Source organism: Pavona decussata, unplaced genomic scaffold (genome assembly GCF_977016875.1).
Source record: "Pavona decussata unplaced genomic scaffold, jaPavDecu1.1 SCAFFOLD_51, whole genome shotgun sequence".
Classification (NCBI taxonomy): Eukaryota; Metazoa; Cnidaria; class Anthozoa; order Scleractinia; family Agariciidae; genus Pavona; species Pavona decussata.
Window position 1 is genome coordinate 2,538,795 of NW_028145473.1, and position 25,206 is coordinate 2,564,000.

At 41.0% G+C, this 25,206-nt stretch overlaps 2 protein-coding genes across 6 annotated transcripts in view; one reads left to right on the top strand and one right to left on the bottom strand.

Moving 5' to 3' along the window:
* The window catches only part of LOC146481049 (uncharacterized), a 418,045-nt gene that overhangs the window by 312,089 nt on the left and 80,750 nt on the right, over positions 1 to 25,206 (top strand). The window lies entirely within an intron of this gene.
* Positions 1 to 25,206, bottom strand: part of LOC146481060 (phospholipid-transporting ATPase ABCA3-like) — a 156,623-nt gene that overhangs the window by 63,531 nt on the left and 67,886 nt on the right. For all 4 annotated transcript variants that reach the window (XM_085108724.1, XM_085108726.1, XM_085108727.1 and 1 more), the window contains 5 exons: positions 15,436 to 15,717; positions 14,217 to 14,335; positions 12,845 to 12,991; positions 11,967 to 12,056; positions 10,808 to 10,992 (listed from right to left, as the gene is read on the bottom strand). In XM_085108724.1, coding sequence (XP_084964850.1) covers positions 10,808 to 10,992; positions 11,967 to 12,056; positions 12,845 to 12,991; positions 14,217 to 14,335; positions 15,436 to 15,717 — 823 coding nt within the window. The remainder of the gene's footprint in view (positions 1 to 10,807; positions 10,993 to 11,966; positions 12,057 to 12,844; positions 12,992 to 14,216; positions 14,336 to 15,435; positions 15,718 to 25,206) is intronic.

Here is a 25,206-nt window from a genome sequence, read left to right on the forward strand (position 1 = left end):
ACGACTGGTATTTCGTGTTCAGTCTAAGGGACGGTGTTATCTCTTACGGGCCGTCACTGTTCAAGTCTGACGTTGTCATTGTTAAATCCTCCTAGCGTGCTCCAGAGTATCCACCACACGAATAGCCTTTGACAAGGCCAGTGAGAGTATCTTTCGAACCTGTGTACCATAGTCTAGTGATTTTTCAGTTTTTAGTGGTCTTTTGAATATGTAACTTAATTACGAGTTCCAATTGGATTAGGTTAACCCACAGTACATGTATGGACAATGAACAAAGATTCTTTGCTGTTCATTCCGAGGACGTCTCCCTTCGTCGTTAGAGATTTTTGACTTTTCCATTTCTCACACGAAGGCCTTACCTCTCTCGGTGGTGAGAGCATATAAAGACGAATGGAAAGTTTCAATCGTAAATCATTATTCCTGGAATAAAGTCAAGTAATGCATAGCATTGAATTTCTGTTGAAACCCTTATCTTCAAAAATAGGGGAAAATCAGAAAAGGAAATAAAATGTTCTTTCATGCTCTCAGTTTCACTCAAATGAAAACACTTTTCCTGCCCTTTCTAGCAACAACACTTATAGGCGAATAATCCAGGGATAGTTCACGGTTCCAACTCGTCTTTATTACTGTTATTTCGAATTGCGATTACGGTTGCTAAAAGCGAAACAAATACAAATTACTAAGGAATACAAATGACGACTATGAAATGACGAAAATACAGGAAACGGAAAGAAACTAAGCGAAAATACTTACAAACGTTGTGTGGCCAGAAAGTTGAACGGAAAAAATGTACGATGGCAAACAAGAGTTGAACGAAGAAAAACTGCAACGATGTTGCCGTGAACGCTGAAGCGAAATGAATTAGAATGAACTATGAAACTTACAAAATGATCTAAGAACAAAGAAAATTATGCGGGGAAATTTAACAGAAAGAATAGCGATATCTGGAAAGAATGCGAAAGGAATGTGCAACCTTACAAAGAATTAAATGCTAAACATAACAACGTGGAATGCGGCCGTAACATCTGGCTCCCCTAAGAGTTAGGAAAAACTCTTATGTCCTTAATTCTTAATTAAGCATTAAAGTTCATTGAACATCTCTAAATCTTCATGGCTCCTCTGGCTGGGATATACCCCTGGTCTTCACTTTTCTTCATTCTCAAGTATTAGCACGAGCTTCTGAATTGGCCTCCAACGTTGTCGTTGCTGTTGCAACCTTCACCGATTGGACCTGACCCTTTGAATCTGGGCGTGAGTCGACAACTCGAGCCATATTCCATTGATTTCTTGGCACTCTATCATCGGCGATCAATACAAGGTCCCCTCTTTGAAGGTTTCTCCTCGGATTGTTCCATTTCACTCTCTCTCTTGTAGGGTCTGGACGTACTCCTTTCTCCATCTCGACCAAAGGACGTTGGACAAATATTGAACCCGTTTCCATCTTCGACGGAGATAAATGTCGGCCTTCTGAAAGTTACCCGGGGGCGGCATTACGATCTTTGATTTCATCGTCAATAAGTGACTCGGCGTTAAGGGGTCCAAATCCCCGGGATCACTTGACGGGACGGTAAGCGGACGGCTGTTGATGATGCATTCTACCTCAGTCATCAAGGTTCTAAGAGACTCATCATCAAGGGCGTGACCATATTCTCGCATCAGCGCAGACAAGATGGATCGAACAGATCGTATCTGCCGTTCCCATACGCCACCCATATGAGATGCAGCTGGCGGATTCCTTTTCCATTTGATAACCCAATCAGAATTGAAGTCTTTACTGAGGCGTCTTTGGATGTCATCATGGTCCATCTCCTCTAGGGCTTTCTTAAGCTCTGTCTGAGCTCCCACAATGTTGGTTCCCTGTACTGATCTGATCTGGCGCACTGGCCCTCTCCTTGCTATGAACCTTCGTAGTGCGTTCATGAAGGAATCTGTTTCTAGCGAGTCTGCTGTTTCGATGTGCACTCCTCTGCTGGCTAAGCAAGTAAATAGTACCCCATAACGTTTGACTTCTTTCCTGCCTTGCTTTATTTGAAAGGGACCAAACAGATCGACACCACAATAGGTGAAGGGAGGGGCAGCTGTTATCCTCTCCTCCGGCAGATCAGCCATCTTCTGTTCACCGGTTGCTCCTCGAAGGCGACGACACACAACGCACTTGGAAATGAGATGTCTGACAGCAGAATTCGCGCTAACTATCCAATATCGGCTTCTAAGCTCGTTCAACGTTATGCCTCTGCCAGCATGAGCGACTTTCTTATGAGCGTCGCGAATGATAAGCTCGACGATGAAACTCTTCTTAGGGAGGATAACCGGATGCTTAAAGTTTTCCTCGAACTCCTGTGAATTACCCAGTCTACCACCAACGCGGATGAGTCCATCCTTGTCTAGAAAGGGATCGAGGCGGAACAGGGTACTTGATTTCCTAATTTCAGACTTCTTCGCTTTCGCGAATTGGCGATCGTCCTTGGGGTATGCTCTTTGAATCTTCTGCAAGGCTCGTATTTCCTTGGGAAACGCTCTGCTCTGTATAACTTTAAGAATGGTGTTCTCAGCTCTATCCAACTCTTCTACCCTCAGAGGCACGACTTCAACCTTTGTGGCGCTTCCACCTCTCCTTGTACCATCGTCAGTAATACCTTGCAGGGGCTTGAGACGGAGTATCCAAGCAATAGATTTCTTCTGTCGGTGCCATTCGGAAAACTGGTTAAGCCTCGTCAGAAAATCTTCGCTCTCATTGACGTCCATGCTGTGTACCGAGATCCTTTTAACTTCAGGGTCGTCTACAGGGATATCGTCTAGGTCTCCAGGGACTTGAGGCCACTCACTCTCAGGTAGCCGTAAGAAATTCGGTCCTGTAATCCAACGACACTGCGGGGATAATTCTTGACCGTCAAGACCACGGGAAGCGTCATCTGCTGGATTCCTTTTGGACTCAACGTACCTCCACTGGTAGGGGTTTGTCGCGTCTCGTATAGTCTGAACACGGTTGGCGACAAAGACTTGAAAACGCTTCTTTTCGTTGCATATGTACTTTAACATGGTTGTGCTGTCTGTCCAGAAGTGCCTGCTATTAACAGGTTCGTCTAACTCTCTGGCTATCATCTCTACCACACGTACCGATACAGTGGCTGCGGTTAACTCTAAACGAGGGATAGTCATAGTCTTCACGGGAGCAACTCGAGCCTTCCCTATAAGGAATGCGCAATGGACATCACCTCTCTCGTTCTCTATTCTAAGGTAGGATACTTGACCATAACCAGTCGAACTTGCGTCAGAGAAGCTGTGGATCTGTCTCGACACGACGACGCCAAAGTTATTGGGCTTCAGACATCGTTCCATAGAGAAACGCTCAAGTGCAGGCAACTGGCCTCTCCACCTTTCCCAACGTACGCGGAACTCCTCGCAAATCTCGTCGTCCCATCCTAGCTTCGTTTGGCACAGATCCTGCAATATCTTCTTCCCGACTAACAGGAGGGGCGCAGCTATACCCAGGGGGTCGTAGACGGAAGATATGGTTGATAGTATACCCCTCCTTGTTAGCGGTTGGTCTTTGATGACAATTCTGAAACCAAACATGTCCGATTCGATTGCCCACTGGACACCAAGAGCTCTCTCCACTGGATAATAATCACTCCCTAATTCTAACGATCTAACTTCTGGGGCGCGCACTTCTTGCGGGATACTTTCGAGAACGTTCTTGTTGTTGCTAACGAACTTGGCTAAATTAAACCCTCCAAGGGCGCAAGCATGGCGTACGTCACGTATCCTTTCGATAGCGGTATCTTCTTTTCCTTCGGAGTGCAGACAGTCGTCAACGTAAAAGTTCTTTTGCAGAACATCTGCGGCCTCTGTTCCAACAATCTTTTCTGCGTCATCTGCGGCTTTCTTCAGCGCGAAATTTGAGCAACTTGGTGACGACACTGCGCCGAACAAATGGACATTCATTTGATATTCTTCAAGGCCTTGTGTTAGGTCTCCATCAGGGCACCAAAGGAAGCGAAGGAAGTCTCACTGGCCTTCTGGTACGCGGACTTGATGAAACATTGCATCAATGTCCCCCATAAACGTAATAGGCTCTTCGCGAAATTTTGCAAGGACACCAACAAGTCGATTCGTCAGGTCAGGCCCTTGTAGCAGCTTGTCGTTGAGCGATGTTCCTCCAAATCTTGCGCTACAGTCGAACACCACCCTTATCTTGTTCGGCTTCTTGGCATGGTAGACGCCATGATGGGGTATGTACCAGACTTGGCCCGTCTTTGCAGGAATAAGATGAGACGGTACCTTCCGAGCAAATCCCTTGGCAATGATGCTGCTCATAGAGTTAACATAGTCCTTGTAAAACTTCTCATTCTTAATAAGTTTCTTTCTTAACCATAGTGCTCTTTGAAGAACTTGACCTCTATTGTCAGGAAACCATTGGCTGTCATCGCGGAAAGGAAGGGGAATTTCATAATGATGATCCTCCTCGTGACGAACTCCCTGGCTAACTATCTTCAGAAACTTCATGTCTTCTCGTGAATATTCTTGCTCCTTATCCTCCGTTCGTTCACTGAAGTCCAGTTCGAGCATCTTATTGAGTGCTTGTGGAGTGACGATGTCCTTAACTCTGCTCTCTACCATGAAGTGGTGGTCGAGGTGTCTGCCTGAACCAACTTCCATAGCAGCAACTCTATGGCAATTGACATTTGAATGTTCCGTGTCGCACATGTACAGAGGGCCCACTATTGCCCATCCAGCAAACGTCCTGATTGCGAAGGGACCACCATCTTCACCAGCTAATACGTCTATGGGTTCGAGAGCTTTCGGGCAGTTTGAGCCAATCAGAAGACCAATCCTGACGTTCGGTAACTGCGTAGGCAGCTCGCTGGCTATGTTTCTGAGATGTTTCCAACGATGGGCAAGTTCAGGCGTAGGCACATTTGGGGGTGTGCAGAGGTCCTCTTTAGTGAATATCTTCGGTAGCTGTATGGAATTCTTGCCCTTTAAGTCCGTGACGATTAATCCATTTAGGACCTTAGAGTCGTGCAACTTTGTACCATTGACAGTCTTCACCATGAGCTGTGTATTCACGCCATTCACCCCCAAGGTCGTCGCGATGTCGTCAGTAACGAACGAACGAACCGGTACTACAGGTGTCAAGCATGGCGTAAGTGAGGACTTCACTTTCAGCAGATTTCAGCCTAACGGGAATGACAGGAACGGCGGCTACTGAGTCTTTGGTGCCTACAACGTGGCAGAGGCCTTCTTTCACCTCCGTTTGAGCATTTAAAACCTTCGCCTTTGGTTGCGGAGGAGTAGAGCTAGCCTGTTTGGAAGCCTCCTGATTGAGGGCGAAGCTATCATCATGTAGACCCGTTGGATGTCGACGTGAGCAGCTCTTACAGGTCCTTCGCTGGGCACAACCGTTGGATCTATGTCCAGGACTGTAGCAGGCAAGGCAAAGTGATTTCATCTTTAGGAAGTCTTTCCTTTGTGACAAGGATTTCTTCAAGTAGTCTAGACAGTCGTCCAAGTCATGGTTCTTGTTGCACAACTTACAGAGGCTAATGGGAGTGCGTGAGCCTGATTGTTGGTGAGCGGTCACGTCTGTCGCGTGACTGGAGGCGAGATGTGAAGTAACATTATGGCTCCCAGGCGTTTTAGACTTGCCAAAGCTTTTACCTCTGCCTTTGCTGGAACGATCAGGTCGATCTGAGGTGCCATCCAAACGACGGAGCGCTTCACGAGAAAAGACTGGGTCGGTCGCAATTCCTGCTTCTGCATTAACGAAGTTCACGAAGTCAGCAAAGGAAGGGATTACTCCACTCACCACTCTCCTTTTATTTGCTTCTCGGCGCCATCGGTCTTGAAGCGTAAATGGAAGCTTGGTTACCATGCTTTGCAAATTGTGAGGATGATTTAGAATAGACAGATAGGTTAGAGTTGCCATCGCGCTCCGGCACTGACTTAGGAAGATGGAGAATCTGTCTAATGCCAACTCGTCTCCTGGTCGGATGCAGGGCCACTCGTTAATTCTCTTGAGATAGGCGTTGGATATCTTGTATGGGTCCCCATACTTTTCGTTAAGGAGCTTTTTGGCCTCTAGGTATCCACTGTGTTGATCAAGGTGGAGACATCCCTTGATTAGGTCCTTGGGTTCTCCGTGTAAATACTGCTCTAAGTATTGCAGACGTACATCATTCGCGCTGACCTTAGCCTCTACTTGCGATTCAAAACTTCTTATAAAGGTAAAGTACTCCAAAGGATCGCCACTAAACTTGGTCAGTGTAAGAGAAGGCAGTAAACTCTGTTGTTGTTGCTCCGCTAGTAATTCTGTTAATCTGTTCTGTTGTTGCAGGACTTCACAAAACTGCTTAGTGCTTTGATGTGTGTAGGCCATGTATCGAGGTTCACTCGTGAAAGGTTCTTGTTTCTGTTGTCCTAATGGCTCTGTATCTTGCTTCGTTTCCGCGACGTGAAACTCAGGTGCAAAAGGATTCAGACTTGGATGCTGCATTAGCTTAGGAGGAGTTTGTATCATAGGAGCGTCATATAAATCAGCGGTAAAACTCACTTTAGCCTTAGTGTTAGACGTAACCGCTGGAGACGTGTAAGCGTTGAGAAAGTTGGGAGAAACAGCCCAGATGAAGTAGATGCCTGTACAGAAGAATCTTTCGGAGACAATTCTTGATGACCAGTCGAATCTGCATCGCTAACACCCCTTTCAATTTCAGCGAACACACCCTCTCGCACGCGAGCAACCGCCAACTGCTCTTTGAGGCGTAACTTCTCGACTCTCAACTCCAACTCTTTCCTTTTTTCCAACATAGCAACTCTGGCCTTTAACTCGGCGGCTTTTGCTTTCTCTTTCGCTCTGCTCGAGGTAATCGAACGGCTAGAATGTCTAGAGGATGCCTTTGAACGACGCGATGTGGAATATAACGAGCCAACTTGACATCTTGTTTCCAAGCTATGTTTGATTGTCTCTTTCGCGGTTGAAATCCAGAGTACGGTTTTGTCTAAAAAGTCGTTAATCCTTTCATTCAGATTAATATACCATTCGTTTGCAACGTCCAAATCCTCCTCGGACTCAAGATCATTTAAAAGAGCAGCGCAAACCGCCTTGAGCTCTTCCATGGAAAAACGAAATGAAGTTAAATTCCTCTCGGCGACATCCACATTCTCTTCATTAGTCGCCAAACTATCGATTTCCTTCATTTGACGTTGGATTCTTCTAAATAAAGTCTGGCAATCCGTCCATCGAACATGTGCGATAAATGCTTTTCCCTTTTCTGTACGCTGCCTTCGCCTCGTTACACCGGTTGCTAAAGCAGCGTTAGCGAAATCCAAACTGTCGCTTTCCGTTCCAACTTGTTCCCCAATTGGATCCATAACGTTTCAACAAAATATAGGCGAATAATCCAGGGATCGTTCACGGTTCCAACTCGTCTTTATTACTGTTATTTCGAATTGCGATTACGGTTGCTAAAAGCGAAACAAATACAAATTACTAAGGAATACAAATGACGACTATGAAATGACGAAAATACAGGAAACGGAAAGAAACTAAGCGAAAATACTTACAAACGTTGTGTGGCCAGAAAGTTGAACGGAAAAAATGTACGATGGCAAACAAGAGTTGAACGAAGAAAAACTGCAACGATGTTGCCGTGAACGCTGAAGCGAAATGAATTAGAATGAACTATGAAACTTACAAAATGATCTAAGAACAAAGAAAATTATGCGGAGAAATTTAACAGAAAGAATAGCGATATCTGAAAAGAATGCGAAAGGAATGTGCAACCTTACAAAGAATTAAATGCTAAACATAACAACGTGGAATGCGGCCGTAACAACACTATTTCGTCCTGAATTTCTTCATAAACCCGATCTTTTGTGCCCTTAGGGACCGATCGTTTATTACGTCCTGGGGGGGGGGGGGGGGGCAGTGGTTTTGAGGGGGGTAATTTTTTTAAACGAGCTCTTTTGGAGGGGGGGGGGGTAATTTTTAACCTTGTATGAAACCAACTAAATGTATTTAGCAATTATTCTTCTCATCAATTATAGGGTTGGTAACAGCGACTAGAAACTTCTCCACATCGCTACTATTCTTCAGAGCGACAAAGATCTTGCACGTAATAGGTTGAGTAATGACATAGACAGGCAAACCATGTATTCCATCAAGCAGTGTATCTCTAAAGGCTTGTTTATCTGGGCAAAAAAATTGACTAAAAGACGAATAGAGATGGTAGGCTTCTTCAAAATCTGTATATTCACATCCATACATCAAATGCTCCTGTACTGCTCCCAAACCCCGAGCTGTTCGAACTTCTGTGTACCTTCTTTTGACGACTGAGGAATAGACTCCAGCAATAACAAAACATCGTTATTATCAAGACATTGAAGAGATGATCTAAGGTACGTTCCCTTACTTGAATTTCGCCTAACTTCTGATAGTGTTTCTCTTGCCAGTTCAGATTCAGAGAGCTAGCGATGTCCGCATGTAACCAAGCGTTGTGCCCAGGAACTTCTCAACAATTCAACCACCAGGCCACCATGAGGGGGGATTTTCAAACTTCAATTGCAGTGGGGGGTAAAACTTTTGTTTGAAAGATTTTTTTGGAGGTAAAATTTTCATACATTCGATTTTTTAGAAAACCACCGCCCCTCCCCCCCGGCCCAGGACGTAATAAACGTTCGGTCCCTTGGGTGCGAGCGGACGTCCTTTTTGCATTGATTAAGCGTAACACATTGCAAATCTTGTGCATTTTTTGAGCTTCATCCGCACGGAGAGGTGCCATGGCGAAAGAAAAACTTATCTCTCCTCAATAGCTTAGCTTTTTGTTTGAGGATAGTATTGAAATACTGCATTGAGGTTTTCGAAGCTCTTGATTTGTTTACTTTTCATTTCAGACAATTTCGTTTTTACTTTAAGGAAAATAAAGGTTGTTGTTGTTGATGAGAATCCTGTACAGTCCCCGGAAGAGGGAGGGGGGGGGGGGGGGGGGGAAATACATGAGTTTTGTTTCAATCCGGCCATCAAATATACCTTGCAGACCTTAACTTGCCTCAATTTCTTATTGTAATTTCAAAAATTATTTTCGCACTGTCATCGGAAGCGCGAATATTGACATTGTTTATTCCTGCGCTTTTTGCGCGCTTGTGTATCACATTTCACTTGTCACGCAATGAAAATTGTTCGCGTTGTTCAAAACTTCAGAATCTCTAATAAGCGGAATTTGAGACAATGATTTTCAGCCTTGCCTCGGGGATGTGATATCGCCAGATATAATGTGAGTAACGATTGCAGACAAGTAAGAGCATTTTTCAGTCGTGTTATCCGGTTGTGATGAAATGAGTCAAGTAGTCAGTAACAATGTTGCACTATTCTTCAGTATTTTCGACAAACACACAGAAAAGCAAAGCCTGGTTGGCAAGTGTATTTTTATAAAGATGGGCATAAAGAAGATTTTTTGTTTCTACTTTCTGGTCATAAATGTATACAAAGGTAAAACAACTGACGTGTTTCATCCATGTGGCAAGTCGAGAAACGGCTGATGTTTACATTTACGTCGGTGCGCGATTTTTTCAGTTTTTTCTTGCGGTGGACTTCATTCGTAATATTTTAGGCAAATTCTGTTTTAGGCCAAGTAAAAAAGAAGCATTTACACTTTCTAGCTTAAAAATAACGGTAGTTTGGAAGTGTAGCATGATATGAAAGACAGAGTATTAATTTCACTGATTTCAAGTTATTTCCTGGGAAGTTCGGCTCTTTCATCTCGCTTGAACAGCTCAACATAAACTCGAAAATTTCACCTGAAAAAGAATCATTTGATAACTTAATGCTAATATGGGGAGCACTCAAGTTAAAAGCTAGTTATTTTCGTGTATAAAAGCATGAAATGAAACCAGAGACCTTGGCTTTTATCTTAAAGCTTTTGTGAATTGTATTGACACATGCAAAGTAACAGGAGGAACATGAGGTACTGAAATGGCGAATTGTGTCAAAGTGCATTCCACACATCTCGACCTAGCGCGCTCACTTTTAACGGGCCAAACTAAATATTTTAACATGATAAATAAGAACAATTGCCTGTTCAAAAAAGTTATTTCATTACCAGTATATTCATATACCCCCGATGATATGGTCATCTGAAATATGGCAAAAATTATTCTATCTAAGGAATAGCAAACATTGTATTCTTTACGTGGGTAACTTCAAATGAAAGAATGTTCAGGTCGAGATAAAATATAGTTTGGAAGCAAGCAGAAGGGATGTAAAAACGATTGTGAAAGTATCAACTCGAGAAAACGTTGCCTTGACTTGAACGAGAGTTTTGAAAATGTTCTAATTTGCATAATTTCAATCGGACCATCGGGCACGTTTTGGCCGATTTCGAACTTTCCCAATTTTTGCCGAAATAAAAATTCGCTGGAACTTTTGAATATTATTTTTGAAAATAGTTCACCAAAAGGGTCTTTTGGGGCGAATAAAATAAAAAATTAGAATTTTTGCTTCTGTCGCCGGATTCTTGAAAGTTACTGACAACGGCTCTTGAGAATAATCTGATACGTCAATGAACTGACTTATTCGGGGAAGATTATAGCCTCACTTTTAAAAATAAATTTCAACATTTATGTCTGATATGTTTTTGCTGCTGCATGCTGCTGCTGTTGTTATCCTTTTAACGCTTTCGTTGCTTTAGTTGATTTTACTGCTGTCTTCGACGTCGTTTTTAAAGCTGTAATTTTAATTGTTGTTCCTATTGTTGTCATGCACGCTCCAATCCCTGAAACTTCAAAAACGAAACAATACAAATTCACGTACTTTCCAACTCCAAGAAAAGAGCCTCAAACTTCTGTGCGTTTTCACTGCGAAGGACAAATTGGATCTCCGCACCAACAGCACTGATTATCTCTGCTGTTGGCACGTGACCTTTGATTAGGTTTGTTATGGCATCTTGGTCGCAGCTTTCCTTTTTAACCAGTGTCAAGTGATAGCCCATACCACACCTGAGGGTAAAATGAGAGAAATATTCCGTAGTTAACAGAAAATATTATTAGAAATGAATTCTAATCTGGGATGCTTCTTATTCAGAAATTATTTAGGATTTTAAAATTGTGATTTTAGAAAAACGTGTTACAGTACGAAGCACTCAAACATCAGGAATTTTTGTTTTCATTTTCATCATAAAAGAAAGTGACGTACATGTATCAGTAATTTTCGTTTTCCAAATGTTTCGTGGCATTGGCTTCATTTTGCAAGTGATCGCGAGTAGCAAAAACTAAGCGTACTTTGCCTGCCATTAACTGTAATTTAAATGGCAACTCCGGCTGACAAAAGAACAAAAAAAAAAAAAAAAAACTAAACAAAGTGGGTAGAGTCACGATGAAGGTTCTACAGAAACCGTCAATGTTTCGTCAGGAATTCGCTACAAAAAGGATAAGGACATGCACAACCTCGAAAACGGCCATTGGTTGAGTTTTGAACTTCACTGGTCATGAAACGCCTGTGGAAACGGAAGACAAGCCAAGTTTGATAGGCCGGCAGCCAGAGCAGAACGCTTCATAGCGGCATGTTACCGAGCCTTCTGGCTCAAAAGACAGCGACGATGAAATACTTTGTGTTGTTAGATAAATAAATAGGTAATCAAATCACCCAAGGGACATACTGGTTTAAAAAGAAAATTCGTTTTCATGACTTGCAGAGACCGAGGTAACTGCTTGATTGCCCTTGCCAAATAGCTACAGAATTTAAATTTGAATTAAAAGATGCACATAAACACCTAAACGAATAGAACTCAATGAAAAGTTGTTACAAGGGGCTTACTAGGGCTTCCTCACCTTCCTATCCTTGTTACCTAAGGCTTCTTCACCACTTTCTCTGTAATATATATTTTTTGCACTCTTATTTTGCTTTTTTTTGTAACGTGCATGGTGAAACAAACAAATTAGATTATATATAGAAACTATGGGTCTTCTCTTACCTGCCTTTAAGAAACAAAGAACTGCCACAGCAACGTAACTGTCCATCAGCCATAATAGCGATACGATCTCCAAGTAAGTCCGCTTCATCCCTAAAAACAATACAGTTCATTGCTCCATTTCATTGGCAATGAAGACTGTTTCAGTTATCAAACACAAATTCAAAGGAGCTGTATTTTTTCTGCAAGACGACCTGTTTGGACTATAGTTCAAAAAAATGTTTGTCTAAGTTTCTGTTTCTGTCCACAAACTTCCATATGCGATGCTCAAAAAACATTTCACATGTACAGAGCCGTGATGAATCAATACGAAGGTCGGTCAAGCCGCCACCACGACGATGGCAACAAGAACGTCCGAAAAAAAAGTTTTTATTAGCAAAACAATGGCTCTGCACGTGCATTGTCACTTTAGTACATTTATTTGCCGTTCTCTGCAAAACAACAACGTGAAATGACCAAATTAAAGGTTATATTGAGAATGTGAACGCATGGTGAACTTAAGCAGCGACGTCAGCAACGCCAACGAAAACGTGACTTGAAAATATAACCTCATTTTAGTTTGTTACATCGAGATTATTTCAACTCGTTTAACTTGTACAAAAACGGCCAACTACCTAGGAACGAAATTGGTAGAACAGGCATTCAAGTTAAGAAAAAAGAATAAAAACATTTACCGGCTTGTGCTTACATTCTCCACAAAACCGTCAATTTGGTCATTTCACGCTGTTGTTTTTCAGTGGACAACAAATAAATGTACCAAAATTTAAAACGGCATACAGAGCGATTGTTTTTTCGTCATTAAATCTATCATTCTGCAGTGCTGTTTTTGCCGTCGCTGTTGCTTAATTTCCCTATACGAAAACCACAAAAATAGGGCGTACATGAGGTGCGTGGTCAGGATGATGGTTCTTCCTTCTTTGTGCTTCAGCAACAAATCCCATGCCCCTCTTCTGGCGTATGGGTCCATTCCAGAAGTGGGCTCATCCAAAAACACAATTTTAGATCCTCCAATCAGAGCAATAGCACAACTGTGAAGATAGAAGAGTTAGAAAGTTCTAAATGTACTGTCCACGACGAGTCAAATAGTGTTTCCACGCGCAGTTACACTTCACTTAAAAAACCCTGATGACTGATGGTTTCTAATAATTGGCAAGTTTATGTCCTCCAACATATATGTTTTAACCAAAACATAACGTCAAAGTCACGTTCTCATCAAATGAATTTCAACACTTTTACTGAGTAATTCACTTGTCAAGGCCTTCTATAAGAAAGTAAGAACTATTGGACACAAAACCAGATTTAGTGGTGAAATTCGTAAGAGGTCCTCTTACAAGAACAAAGGGGGAAACTCCATTCACACCAACAAAACACGTTTAATTAAACCAGGTTTAGCAAAATGAAAATTATTAACAGGAAGCCGAACCATTGGCTTTGACATAGGATTCAAGTAAAAGTTTACTTAGGCTTTCATTTGTGCTAAATCTGTAGTCGACAAAAAACCGGAAGCAGCTTTTATAAAGAAAACAATTTTAAACTGTGTTTAACTAAACAGCTTTTAAACGTGTTTAAGCCTTGGTGTGAATAGGGCATTAGTTAGATAAGTATCCGCACTATAAAAGAGATAGCTTTTCCCATCTTTGTCGTGTATCATAGTCGCCGCTTTAACGTCACATTATTGGGAGATGACGATGAAGCCATGACGTCACATGCAACCTTGATGAGGGCAAGGCTAGAGTTGACTTTGCCTTAATACAAACCTCGGCGCTTTTCTTATGTAAATGCGAACTAGTTAGAAAAAGTACAACACGATTTCCATATCAAAAGCAGTGAGTTTGTATCACAACAAAGTGAGCTCCGGCCAACCTTGTTTTCACTCAAAGGCCAGGTCTCCAAGCAGACAACTGTTAAAAGAGCTATTCGAACACGAATTTCAAATTAATTCTGTCAATATTCTATTTATCTTGCCGCACAGACTATGCGATGGTGACAACTCAGTGTCTACAGTGAAATGACTAGCAGCTTGGCCAGGCCAAGATTCCTTTCAGAGTGTGGACCGTGTTTAAAAAAACTGAAGTGTCTTTTCCAAATAACCAATGGAAATGGATAAGCTAAACAACCCAAACAACCAAGTTTAAAAATTCATTACAAATTTAGTTCGAGAAATGCCGTTTTTCAGGTCCAGTTAAGTATTAATATAAAAAAAACCACAATGAAAGAAAAATATTGCAAAAGCAATGATCCAAAGACATTAACCTTAGTTTTCTTTTCATTCCTCCAGATAGTTTGGATGACAAAGAGTTGGTCTTATCAATCAGCTGAATGTCACTTATCATCTCGCTAACTTCACGGTTGGCAGCATCCCCAAACTTGCCCTAGAAAATCAAGGATAAATTACCACAATTATATTAAATTATAATAATTTCATCGCGCATTGCGGCGTATTTTGCGGGCTAAAATGAAGAATTCAGCGGGCTAAAATATATTTTAGCCCACTTCTCTGAGCCAATAAGAAAGAAGAAAATAACATAGCCAGCCAATCAAAACTGGAAGCCATTCAACTGTTCGCGCCGTCTTCTTGGTTGTTTGACTGGAACCGGGGGGTACTCCCTTATATGGGCTATAAAGGTATGTGCGGCGCCAAAGGGTACGGTTTTTCAGCCGCTTTGGTCATAAATAGCGGGTGTCGATTTTAGCCATTTTGGTAATAAATAGGGTATCAATTCTTGCACTCTAGTCTTGAATTCGTTTCTTTTTTTTTTTTGGAAGAAGCTACTTCTTCATCATGATGTTTACAGCAACTGTGTACGTGCCGCAACGGCTTGTCGTGCGCTCCGGTCACGCGCTGGACTCCAGGACCGAGTTGTTCAAAGCCCGATTAAGTTAATCCTGGATTAACGCGAACTTTGATTCGAGTATATTTACTACTCGGTAAGGATTCGTCCAAAAGATTTTTGTCCCTCAGTTTTGCCTAAGTCTTTTCTTTCCCATTAGATTAAAATGAGCCTTTAAATAATCTTTAATGATCGATTTGAAAACTTCGGTTAACTTTTAATCGTGGATTAGCGTTAATCAGCTTTCGAACAACCCGGCCCAGGGGTTTCTGAACTGAAGTTGACCAGACACTATCAGGCCATAAATAGGGTATCAAATTTTTGGTAAGGTCATAAATAGGGTAGGGAAAATCGCAGATTTTGGTCATAAATAGGATAAGGGTTTTGGGAAGCGGGCCGCACACCCCTATCCAAAAATATATATATAAATGAAAAAGTATATGTAAAATATTATCGAAATACATCTCAAATTCACGTTTATTTGGAAGATTTGGAGTCCACCAGGAGATTAGGAGATTTCACGCATATCTGGAAGAGTACCCCATACCATTGGAAATTTTGAAATTTTCTATTCTCTGAGAAAAGAGACAGCATTAGACAAAAGCACAGTGAATGATTACAATAAGAGGCCATTCTGGTACCTTCAAGGCTATAAAGAAATCCAGATGCTCTTTAACTGTCAGCCTGTCAAACAACACGTTATGTTGAGGGCACAGACCCAGGCTTTCTCTTATAGCATCCATTTCTGTAATGATGCTCTTTCCATCGATGTGGGCAGAACCAGAAGAAGGTGGGAACAAGCCTGTCAGCATTGATATTGTAGTTGTCTTGCCTGCACCGTTGTGCCCTAGTAGAGCTGTTATTTGGCCTTTAAAAATGTTCAAGGACAGTTCATCTACTGCAACCTTGGATCCAGTGGAAGTCTTTAAAGTTAAAACAGTTAAAATATTGAAAGTCATTTATCGACAAATTTTCTCATGAAGTAATCGAAGTCTGCGGATTCAGGTTGAGCGTTTAACGGTGTCAGTTGTCACGTTCGTTGTCACGGTTGGTTGGTCACGTTGTTAGGCGAGAATGACAACGTTCTGTCTGGGAAAAGGCGCGTTGCCGCATTCTCACTGCACGCACTCGTCTTGCGACTACTCTATCATGGCGATCGAATTTAGAATTGAATACATGTATTATTCAAAGATAAGAATCACGCCAGTCTATTTTGTTGAAGAGGAGTTGATGGCTATGGAATTCGATGATTTTCTGCGTACTATTGTGAGTGAGGTGCCTCATCTCGGAAAGATGAAAGCATTGCGAGTCACGGTGAAGGACGGTGAAGTTGAAGAAATTGGCTTATCGAAAAAGTATTTCAGTTTGTAAATGCAACGGTTGTTGAGCAAAGGAATTGGTAAGGGCATTAAAATGAGAGTTTTTGAATTCGATTCGCCAGCCGTTGCTGCTAGAGTTCAAACATGACAGGAACAGAAGACTACGAGCCAACACCGACACATGCAAGGATGTCACTCGTTTTGCACGGAGTGAATGCACTGAGTGGAAGCTGTGATAAAAGTGATCAAAATGACTCACCTGTGTTGCTTCCTCCACAACGGTATGCTAAAAAGCAGAAGGAAGCCGTAAGCGAGTTAACTAACAGCGTCGAAACAAAACGGCAAGAACTAATGAAGTTTGATGACAAACTGAAATGAGCATCGGCGCAGAATAAAGGAAACTTGACCGCTTGCGGGAACTGTCACTTAAAACTGGGACACGCTAAAAAGATTTGCACCTTTAGCCCATGTAAGTCTGCCTTTTCGTGTGGTTGTTTATCAAAGCACAATAATGAAAAACTGGAAAGATCAAACTTGGATAAAGAGGTTAGTCGCCTTGAAGGCAAACCTAAAACTGCAGTCAAAGATTTAGACAATGCTAACCGAACAGCGGACAAGGTTGTCAATTCAGCGTCCAAACGAAATGAGGATGTTATTGTATGTGAAATGCCAGATAGGTACACCTCTGGCGGACTAAAAAACTGGGTTCTTTTACATAACGATGTTGCAATTGTGCAAAGACACTTGAAGGGAAAGCTCCCATCCCGTGAAATCGTTAAAAAGCTTCTCGATGACATTGTAATCAAAGGCACCACTCATCCTGAGACCTCATCTAGTAGCTCTCATACTTCAAGAATTTATTCTGATGTTCGCAAACAAACTGACTACAGGATGAGTTCGCAAAAGAGGCTACTGTCTGAAGAATATTCAATAGCATTTCCAACTGATCATAATAAGAAATCATGCGTGTCTATGTGTCCGCAAGTGGAGAGTGACTTTTAACTTGCACTAAAGCTGCAACAACAAGAAATGGAGTCACCAAGTGCCTGTGAGGTCTCACCATGCCCTGAACTGATTACCGGGCAAGCTAGTACCGGTACAATAACTAAAGAACCTATTATGAATGTAAACTCAGTCGAGTGTGCCGCTAGTGAACGCTGCATTACAGAACCGTCTCAACACTTAGAATTACAATTTGAAGTGAATGCTGCTGCGGCTCTTTTAGAGCTGCAACGCAGAAGTTCAAAGTAACCGGGAAAGTAAAAACTTACTAGTAAGCTTCAGTGGTATAAAATTTTCTAAGTGAAGTCTTGACTTTCTTCTTACTAGTACAGAAAAGCAAACACCGTGGAATGTGGCATTTGTGTTTTGTGTTGACCACATATCCCAGTTAGGTTTATACAGTTCATTTTTTTTCTTCAACATCCATTTTGTACTTGAGTTTATACTAGTAACGGCTTATAAAGTTAATATTAAAAGATTCGTTGCGTTCGACAGTAAGTCTTGTGTGAATTTTTGTCTCATGTTTTCGGGTGGGTGCTTTTCCGCAGCAATGTTTATCAGTCCGAATTGAGTATCTGATCATCGATCAAGTGTTATTTTTAGAACGTTCGCTTGCCTATTTATAGAGCGCACGACTATGCACTGAAATAAACCTGAGCAAGATGCTGTAACAGTGAGAGTTAAAGTTTTGCCGCAAAAGTATCGTTTTCGTAAAAAAGTAAAACAAACCTGGAATTTATTTTTGCATGCCGCGCGCCAATTTGGTAGTCTGCAGCTGTCAGGCAGTTGTCACGCAACTAGACAACTGCTTTCAAAACTCTACATCAGGAAATAACTAAACATTAAAAACACAATGTCGATGGATCTAGCAAGGAGTATTTGGCAAAAGAATAGTAAATATTTATCCAAAGTCCTGTAAGATAATTTTACATGTAGCCGCGTACACAATACACATATTAAACTTGATTACTAGTACAAATATGACAAATATCAAATATGAATGCATTACCGACTCATTACCCCTTACTGTAAAGTTCACAGTTCACAGTATTAATTCTTTTTAGAATCTTTTTACCTCGTGTTCACTGTGGCAGTCTCTTTATAGTATCAAACTTAAACGTGATCTTAAAAAATTCGTGCATGTCCCCAGAAGTGATGAAGGTTATTGCAGTGTACAAGGATTCCTTCAAATTCAGTGTTCGTTAGTTGTTCCAGCTGATATCTCAGCAAACATTTCAGTTTGCCGAAAACATACTCCGCAGGATTAAAATCTGGGGAATATGCAGGCATGTAAACCAGCTCGATATTGAGATTATCAAGAAAGTCTCTTAAAATTCGTCCGCCTTCGTGGTGATGAGTGGGACAATTATCCATTACTATCGCGTCTCCGACCTCAAGGCAGGGCCTCATAGTTGCAGGATTCAATGAGTTTTTGCCCCCTCAAAAAACTGCAGAAAGTCTAAGGTATTTGCTGCTCCCTCAACTGTGTTCATATAATTAACTCCAGTTAGGGAGCACATAAGATTTACGGTAGTGTTGGCGTCCTCAGCGTACCTTGTTACTTCAATAGCTCTTTTTGCAATCGGCGCGTGCCCAAATTTATGAACACTGCTCACGGGAAGTTTCACGCCACATTCATCAAAGTATTTCAGCGTGTAAGGATCCTTGACATATAAATAATCAACAAACAGTTGGGTATACGCCATATTTACTATTGTGAATCTTTCCTGTGCAACGTGAGTCATTTTTTTGTAGCTAAACTTCTCGCCACTCGGCACTCTGTTTCGAAAGGCGTTGCAGGGTAGCACTAATCTGTGGAACTGCAGACCGCGGTACCGTGGAACCTGCAGAACCTAGAGAAACAACTAGTTTTTTTTTTTTGCAACTTACATACCATGTATAAGGTTACAGCTGATTTCATTGCTGTGTATAGACCCGGATTTTTTTTTACATGATTCGACCAACAGAAAATGAGATTTTCTCCTGAAATGACAGTATGATTCGACGGTCATGATTCGACCGAGAGGTTACCAAGCTCATCCATGAACTCGCAAAATCATGAAGGTTCTGCACGAAGACTTGAGGTGGCGGGTGATTTATCACCAAAAATTTGTAGAGGAGCTCGATTACCGCATTTGTTTCAAACATTCATAGATTGTATCAGCAACGTGGCGAGGTGAACCGAAAGAGAAGAAAAGGACGGATTTAACATTTGTCGTGGTATAATCAGCCATAAAACGACAGTATGTTGCCCTCGAGAATTCATTTCTCTGTTTGGCAATCACACTCAGCCGAAGTTCAGAAAAGCAACACAATAAGCTTGGGACGTAGTTTGGCAACCAGCCATTTCATATACCAGCATATACTAGAAGAGATGGAATTTTGGGGGAAATAATAACCTCTTACTAACCGAGCGCGAGGGCCGTACTGGGGAATATTGGCCTGAAGTCGTGACAGTACGGACAGAGCGCAGCGAGGTCCGCACAAAAACCACCGAGAGCCAATATTCCCCAGTACGGCTCGAGCAAACTAGGTTAGTAAGTAGTTTATTATATGGCATCATTTCTTTGGCCGAATGGACACTTCTGGCTGTTTCATTCAAATCAACTTTCGGCGTGATGTCAGCGATGTGAGGGATTTTTACCGCTTTCGATGACGCAAGCATCACAGAAACGAAAAGTACGATTTATAACACGAGTTCTAAAAACTTGTGTGGTTTATTTTATGTTGAAAAGATCAAGCATCTGCTGACTTAAGAAAGGGAAAAAAAACACAAAACAGGAAATCAGCGGAGTTTGAAAATGTAAAGTTTACAGAGTAAGAAAAACTGACTTCTTGTGAGAAGAAAGGACGACAGTCAATCATCGTCGTCACTTTCAATAACAAGTCAACGCTTTTTTTCGGTCTGTACGAATTTCACATTTCCATGAAAGATCTGGAAAGTGCAGGCACTCATGGAGCCAATGTTAGCTCCTGCAAAGACCGGAGCGGCGGAGGATAGTAGTGGATCCACGCTAGACTTCATCATGGAATTCACGGCCGTGCTGGTTAACGCGTTTTCACTGGAAGAACACGAGGCCATTTGAAGGCCTTGAACACTTGAAACCGTCGATTCTTCACTACCGGAATGGGCCCTGCTCAGTGTTAACGACATTCTTCTTTGATGAGTGGAGCTTGCCGACTTGTACGACTGGAGACTTTCCGTGCTTTTGTGGCCACTGAGCTGGGCAACAAAATTCTCGGGAATATCAGCATCGAGCAGCCTCGAAATACACGTTTTACGCACTGAGTGGTTGGCAATTTGTTTACCCTCTCTTTGAAGACCAGCCTTTTGGGCTGCTGTGGACAAGAATTTCCCGATTTCACTATTTCCGAGAGGCGACTTCATGTACCAAACATAATCTTGCGAGCTTCTATTGTGCCGTACTGCTAAATGAAATGGGGACTCTGGTTTGTTCATTTCTACTGGTCTGTGGCTTTTGAACGTTTTGTAGAACTTCACTGGAAATCGTTCTGTCTTGGTAGCGTAAACCTTGGGCTGAACGCATAACAAGGCAAGAAAAACCGTGTGCGAGATTGCCGAACAATTTGATTTTGTTGACGCTTGGAGACTTTTGAATCCAGATACTAACAGATACACTTGGCGCCGAAAGCAACCAGAGGTTCATTGCAGACTAGATTTTTTCCTGGTCTCCCAAAACCTCATGGGTAATGTTGTCTCAGCCGATATCATACCAGGTTTTAAAACAGATCACTCCTTGATAACACTGAACATATAATTGCATACAATTCCAAGGGGTCGTGGTTTTTGGAAGCTAAATGTATCGTTATTAAGTGACGCTGACTATATTGACATAATTAAACAAACTATCGAGCAGACAAAGGAAGAATATACAGACGATAATTCAGTTAACCCTTCTCTTCTTTGGGAAATGATCAAAATGAAAGTTCGGGAGAAATCCATCAGTTACGCGATTGGGAAAAAACGCAAAGAGAATGATAGAGAACATATTTTAGAAGAAAAAATTGCAACACTTGAAAAAGAATTAGACTTGCCATCGATCACGACACAGTACAAAAATATCTTAATAGAAAAATTGGAATTGTACAGAAAAGAATTAGAGGAATTTGTAAGGTTGCGCACTCAAGGGGCGATTCTAAGATGCAAAGCAAGATGGTATAATGAAGGTGAAAAAAATTCAAAGTACTTTCTTAACCTTGAAAAGAGGCACTATAAACTTAACACTATTAGTCAACTCCAAATCAACGAGAACGAATTTGTCACCTCTGATACTGGAATCCTAGAAGAATGAGAAACCTTCTATAAAACCCTTTACACATCTCAAGGAAACACAATACCTCCAGATAGAGAATTCTTTCAACTCGAGAATGACACACATCCTGATTATCACGAAGCCGCGAGTTGTGAAGGTTTTTTAACTGAAGAGGAATGCCTAGAAGCCTTAAAAGATATGGATTCAGAAAAAACACCCGGGACTGATGGTTTGCCAGCCGAGTTTTATAAAACCTTTTGGGACGAGTTAGCTTCTAGTTTGATTAGTGCCTTTAACTACGCCTATGATCAGGGGACTCTTTCAGTATCACAGAGACGAGGCATCATTAAACTTATACCAAAAAAGGACGCTGATCCACACTTTATTAAAAACTGGCGTCCTTTAACTCTCTTGAACTGTGACCTTAAAATAGCTACGAAAGCCATTGCTAATCGAATAAAGAAGGTTATTCCAAAACTTGTTAACAATGATCAGACGGGCTTTCTAAAAGGCAGATTTATTGGAGAAAATATTAGACTGATCAACAGTATCATAAACTATGCAGCAGAACAGCACATCCCTGGGTTGTTACTATTTATTGATTTCGAAAAAGCTTTTGATTCACTTGAGTGGGCATTTGTCGATCGTACACTTGAATACTTTGGATTCGGCCCCTCTTTGATATCTTGGATTCGAACGTTTTATAACAACATTGAAAGCTGCGTTTTAAACAATGGATGGTCAAGTAAATTCTTTAAGTTACAAAGAGGTGTTCGACAAGGCTGCCCTTTGTCGCCATACCTTTTCATACTTTCAGTTGAAGTCCTAGGAAAAGCTATCAGAGCTAATACTAACATTAAAGGAATCACCGTGAATAAAACAGAAATAAAATTAAGCCAATACGCGGACGACACAACCCTGATCCTTAACGGTAACCAAGATTCCTTATCCGCGGCCCTTGATACAATTAATAGCTTCGGTAAATCTTCTGGACTCAAACTTAATGACAAGAAAACTGAAGCTCTATGGATCGGGTCAATGAAGGGTAAGAAAGAAAAACTCTCTCCCGAAAAGACTTTTAAATGGCCCGAGATTAAAACCAAAGTCCTTGGAGTATGGATTTCTACTGACCCAGCTGTCACTTTAAATATGAATTATACAGAAAAGGTGGACAAGATAAGAAATATTCTGAGCTGTTGGGAATACCGACGTTTAACTTTAATTGGCAAAATTCAGGTTATCAAGAGTCCAGTCTTATCCCAACTCACTTATATTTTAACACCTCTTGCGACAAACCAAAGTTTTATTAATGAGATAAATGACATTTTTTAATAGATTTCTTTGGAACAACAAGGGTGATAAGATTAAACGAACCGTGTTGATAAATGATTACGAGAATGGCGGTCTAAAAATGGTTGACTTATCTTCTTTTAACAAATCGCTAAAAACTACTTGGATTGGAAAGTATCTGGATACTTCGAACCACGCAAAATGGAAAGAAATTGTCTTCCTTGAGCTCGAAAAACATGGCGGCAGCCTTATCTTTAAGGGCAATTTAAACAAGACTGATTCCCTCAAGACTTTTCCAGTAAAGAACAACTTCACGACAGAACTGTTAGAAATTTGGTCTGAGGTCAATTTTGAAGGTCTTATAAAAACAAAACAACAGTTTCTTGAACAGCCTTTATGGCATAACTCGCTAATAAGAATTGATAACAAGCCAATTTATGAGAAAGAACTCTTTTTGCGAGGAATCTTAAAAGTCAAAGATTTAATGAAAGAACCTTGCAAGTTTCTTTGTTTCAAAGATTTTATTGAATTATATAAAATACAAATAAACCCCTTGAAATTTTGTGGACTTATATCTGCCCTTAAATGTCTTTATAATAAAAATTTCCCAAATGAATCCAGTACAGATGTTTCGGTTAAACCGGATTCTTTCCTTAACTCATTTCTTGAAAGCTCCAAAGGTAATAGAGTAGTTTACAAGAAACTTGTCTCTCTTAAAGCTATGCACCAGAGAAAAGCCAATTAAAATGGAACACCATCGTTTCCCAGGAAGGTTGTAAGGCTGATTGGAAAGCAGCTTACACCTTGGCATCCAAGGGCACTAAAAGTTCGACCCTCATTAACTTTCAATACAGACTCTTGCACAGAATTCTTCCTACTAACTTTTTTCTAACAAAAATTGGTATCAAACAAGACCCACAATGCTCTTTTTGCAGTAAAGCTCCTGAAAATATTATTCATCTTTTCTCAGGTATTGTCCAAAAGTTAGTTTTTTCTGGAGGGTTCTGACTGTTAAACTTGTTGAATGTGAACTTATACCTCACGACTATTTGAAGGACATCGCAATCTTTTTGGGACTAAAGCCGGACACAACAAAGTTTGCTCTTCAATTGAATTTCTGTTTTCTAATTGCCAGACATTACATATGGCGCTGCAAAACCAGTAACAAGGTCCCTCAACTAAATATGTTTTTGGCGGTCCTCAAGTCCCAATTTAAAATTGAATCCTACAAACAAGCTCCTACTTCGAAGAAGTGGGATCCTTTAATGCCCCTCTTCAATAATTATTGTTAGTTTCTATGACAAGCCTTTAACAAATTAGTATGCTTTTCCCAATTGGCCTCCTTGCTTTTGAGAAGCTATTGTTTTTACAGCATTCATTAATTTTCTTCTAATTTTCGTTCTTGGCACTGCTCACTACTGTGTTTTTGATTTTCCAATTTACTAAAAGAGAAGTGTTTACTGCTAAAATCTGTCATCACCATTCTTTTACTATCACGACTATTTTTATTGTTATTAGTATAAATGTTTTTATTATACTGTATTATTATTACTATTATCATATTTATTTTTTTGTTATTTTTACTTTTTTTGTGCTTCCAGCTATAATTAGAGTATTGTAAAAGATTATGTAATGTTGTACGGTTTGTTGATTTGTCAATAAAATTTATTTAAAAAAAAAAAAAAAAAAAAAAAAAAAAAAAAAAAAAAACCTTGGGCTGAAAAGCCCTTCGGTGACCTTGTTCTTGACCATGACGAGTCTTTGTGCCTCCTCCTGTAAGTCAAACAAGCATTTCTCCACCATCTTTATCTTCTTGGAGCTGAACATCTCCCCAGCGCAGCTTTCGGCTTTCGTCTCTCGCCTGAAAATCGAAGTGAAGAGACAAGAGCCACCAAACTGTTCGCTGCAGCGAAACTGGATTGGAATCACCAAATTCTCCTGTCTCAAAGAGAGCATCTTCTTCATCGTCTTCGAGTGCCGTGGCAGCTTGCGGTTTGTTACCTTTACCGTGTTCATGAACAAGCGACTTGCGTTTCGCAGAGAGAACTTTCCTCGACTTTTTAAAATCCTTGTCCTTCAATATGTTAACTGAAGAACCTTTCTCACTTAAATATCTTTGGATACTTTGTTGAAAGCCAGATACTGGTGTCTGGTTCGTATTCTTCTCCATTTTTCTTACGGATATTCATGAAAAACTTGCACAGGAGGTGGTCAAGTGCCGACGCAGGTAAGCTTTCGGCATTTCCACTCACGCCAATTGTTTCCATATAGCAGGAAAGAGTGTCCATGTCCGTCGTAGTCTTCTTTGTAGTGTTGGCACTTTTCTGCTTCTTAATAAAACCTTCTATTTCTTCCTGGCTCTCGCTTATGCGGTTGCCTCGATGCTCATCTCATCGAAGTCTTCGCCTGGATAATAAAACTCACTTGGCGAGTGTTCGAATTCTTCGTCGTCTTCCATGTTGTCAGTGAGACTCAATCTTAGGAACAGTTACTTTTTAAAATTACATTTTGCTTTTACCAAGGATTT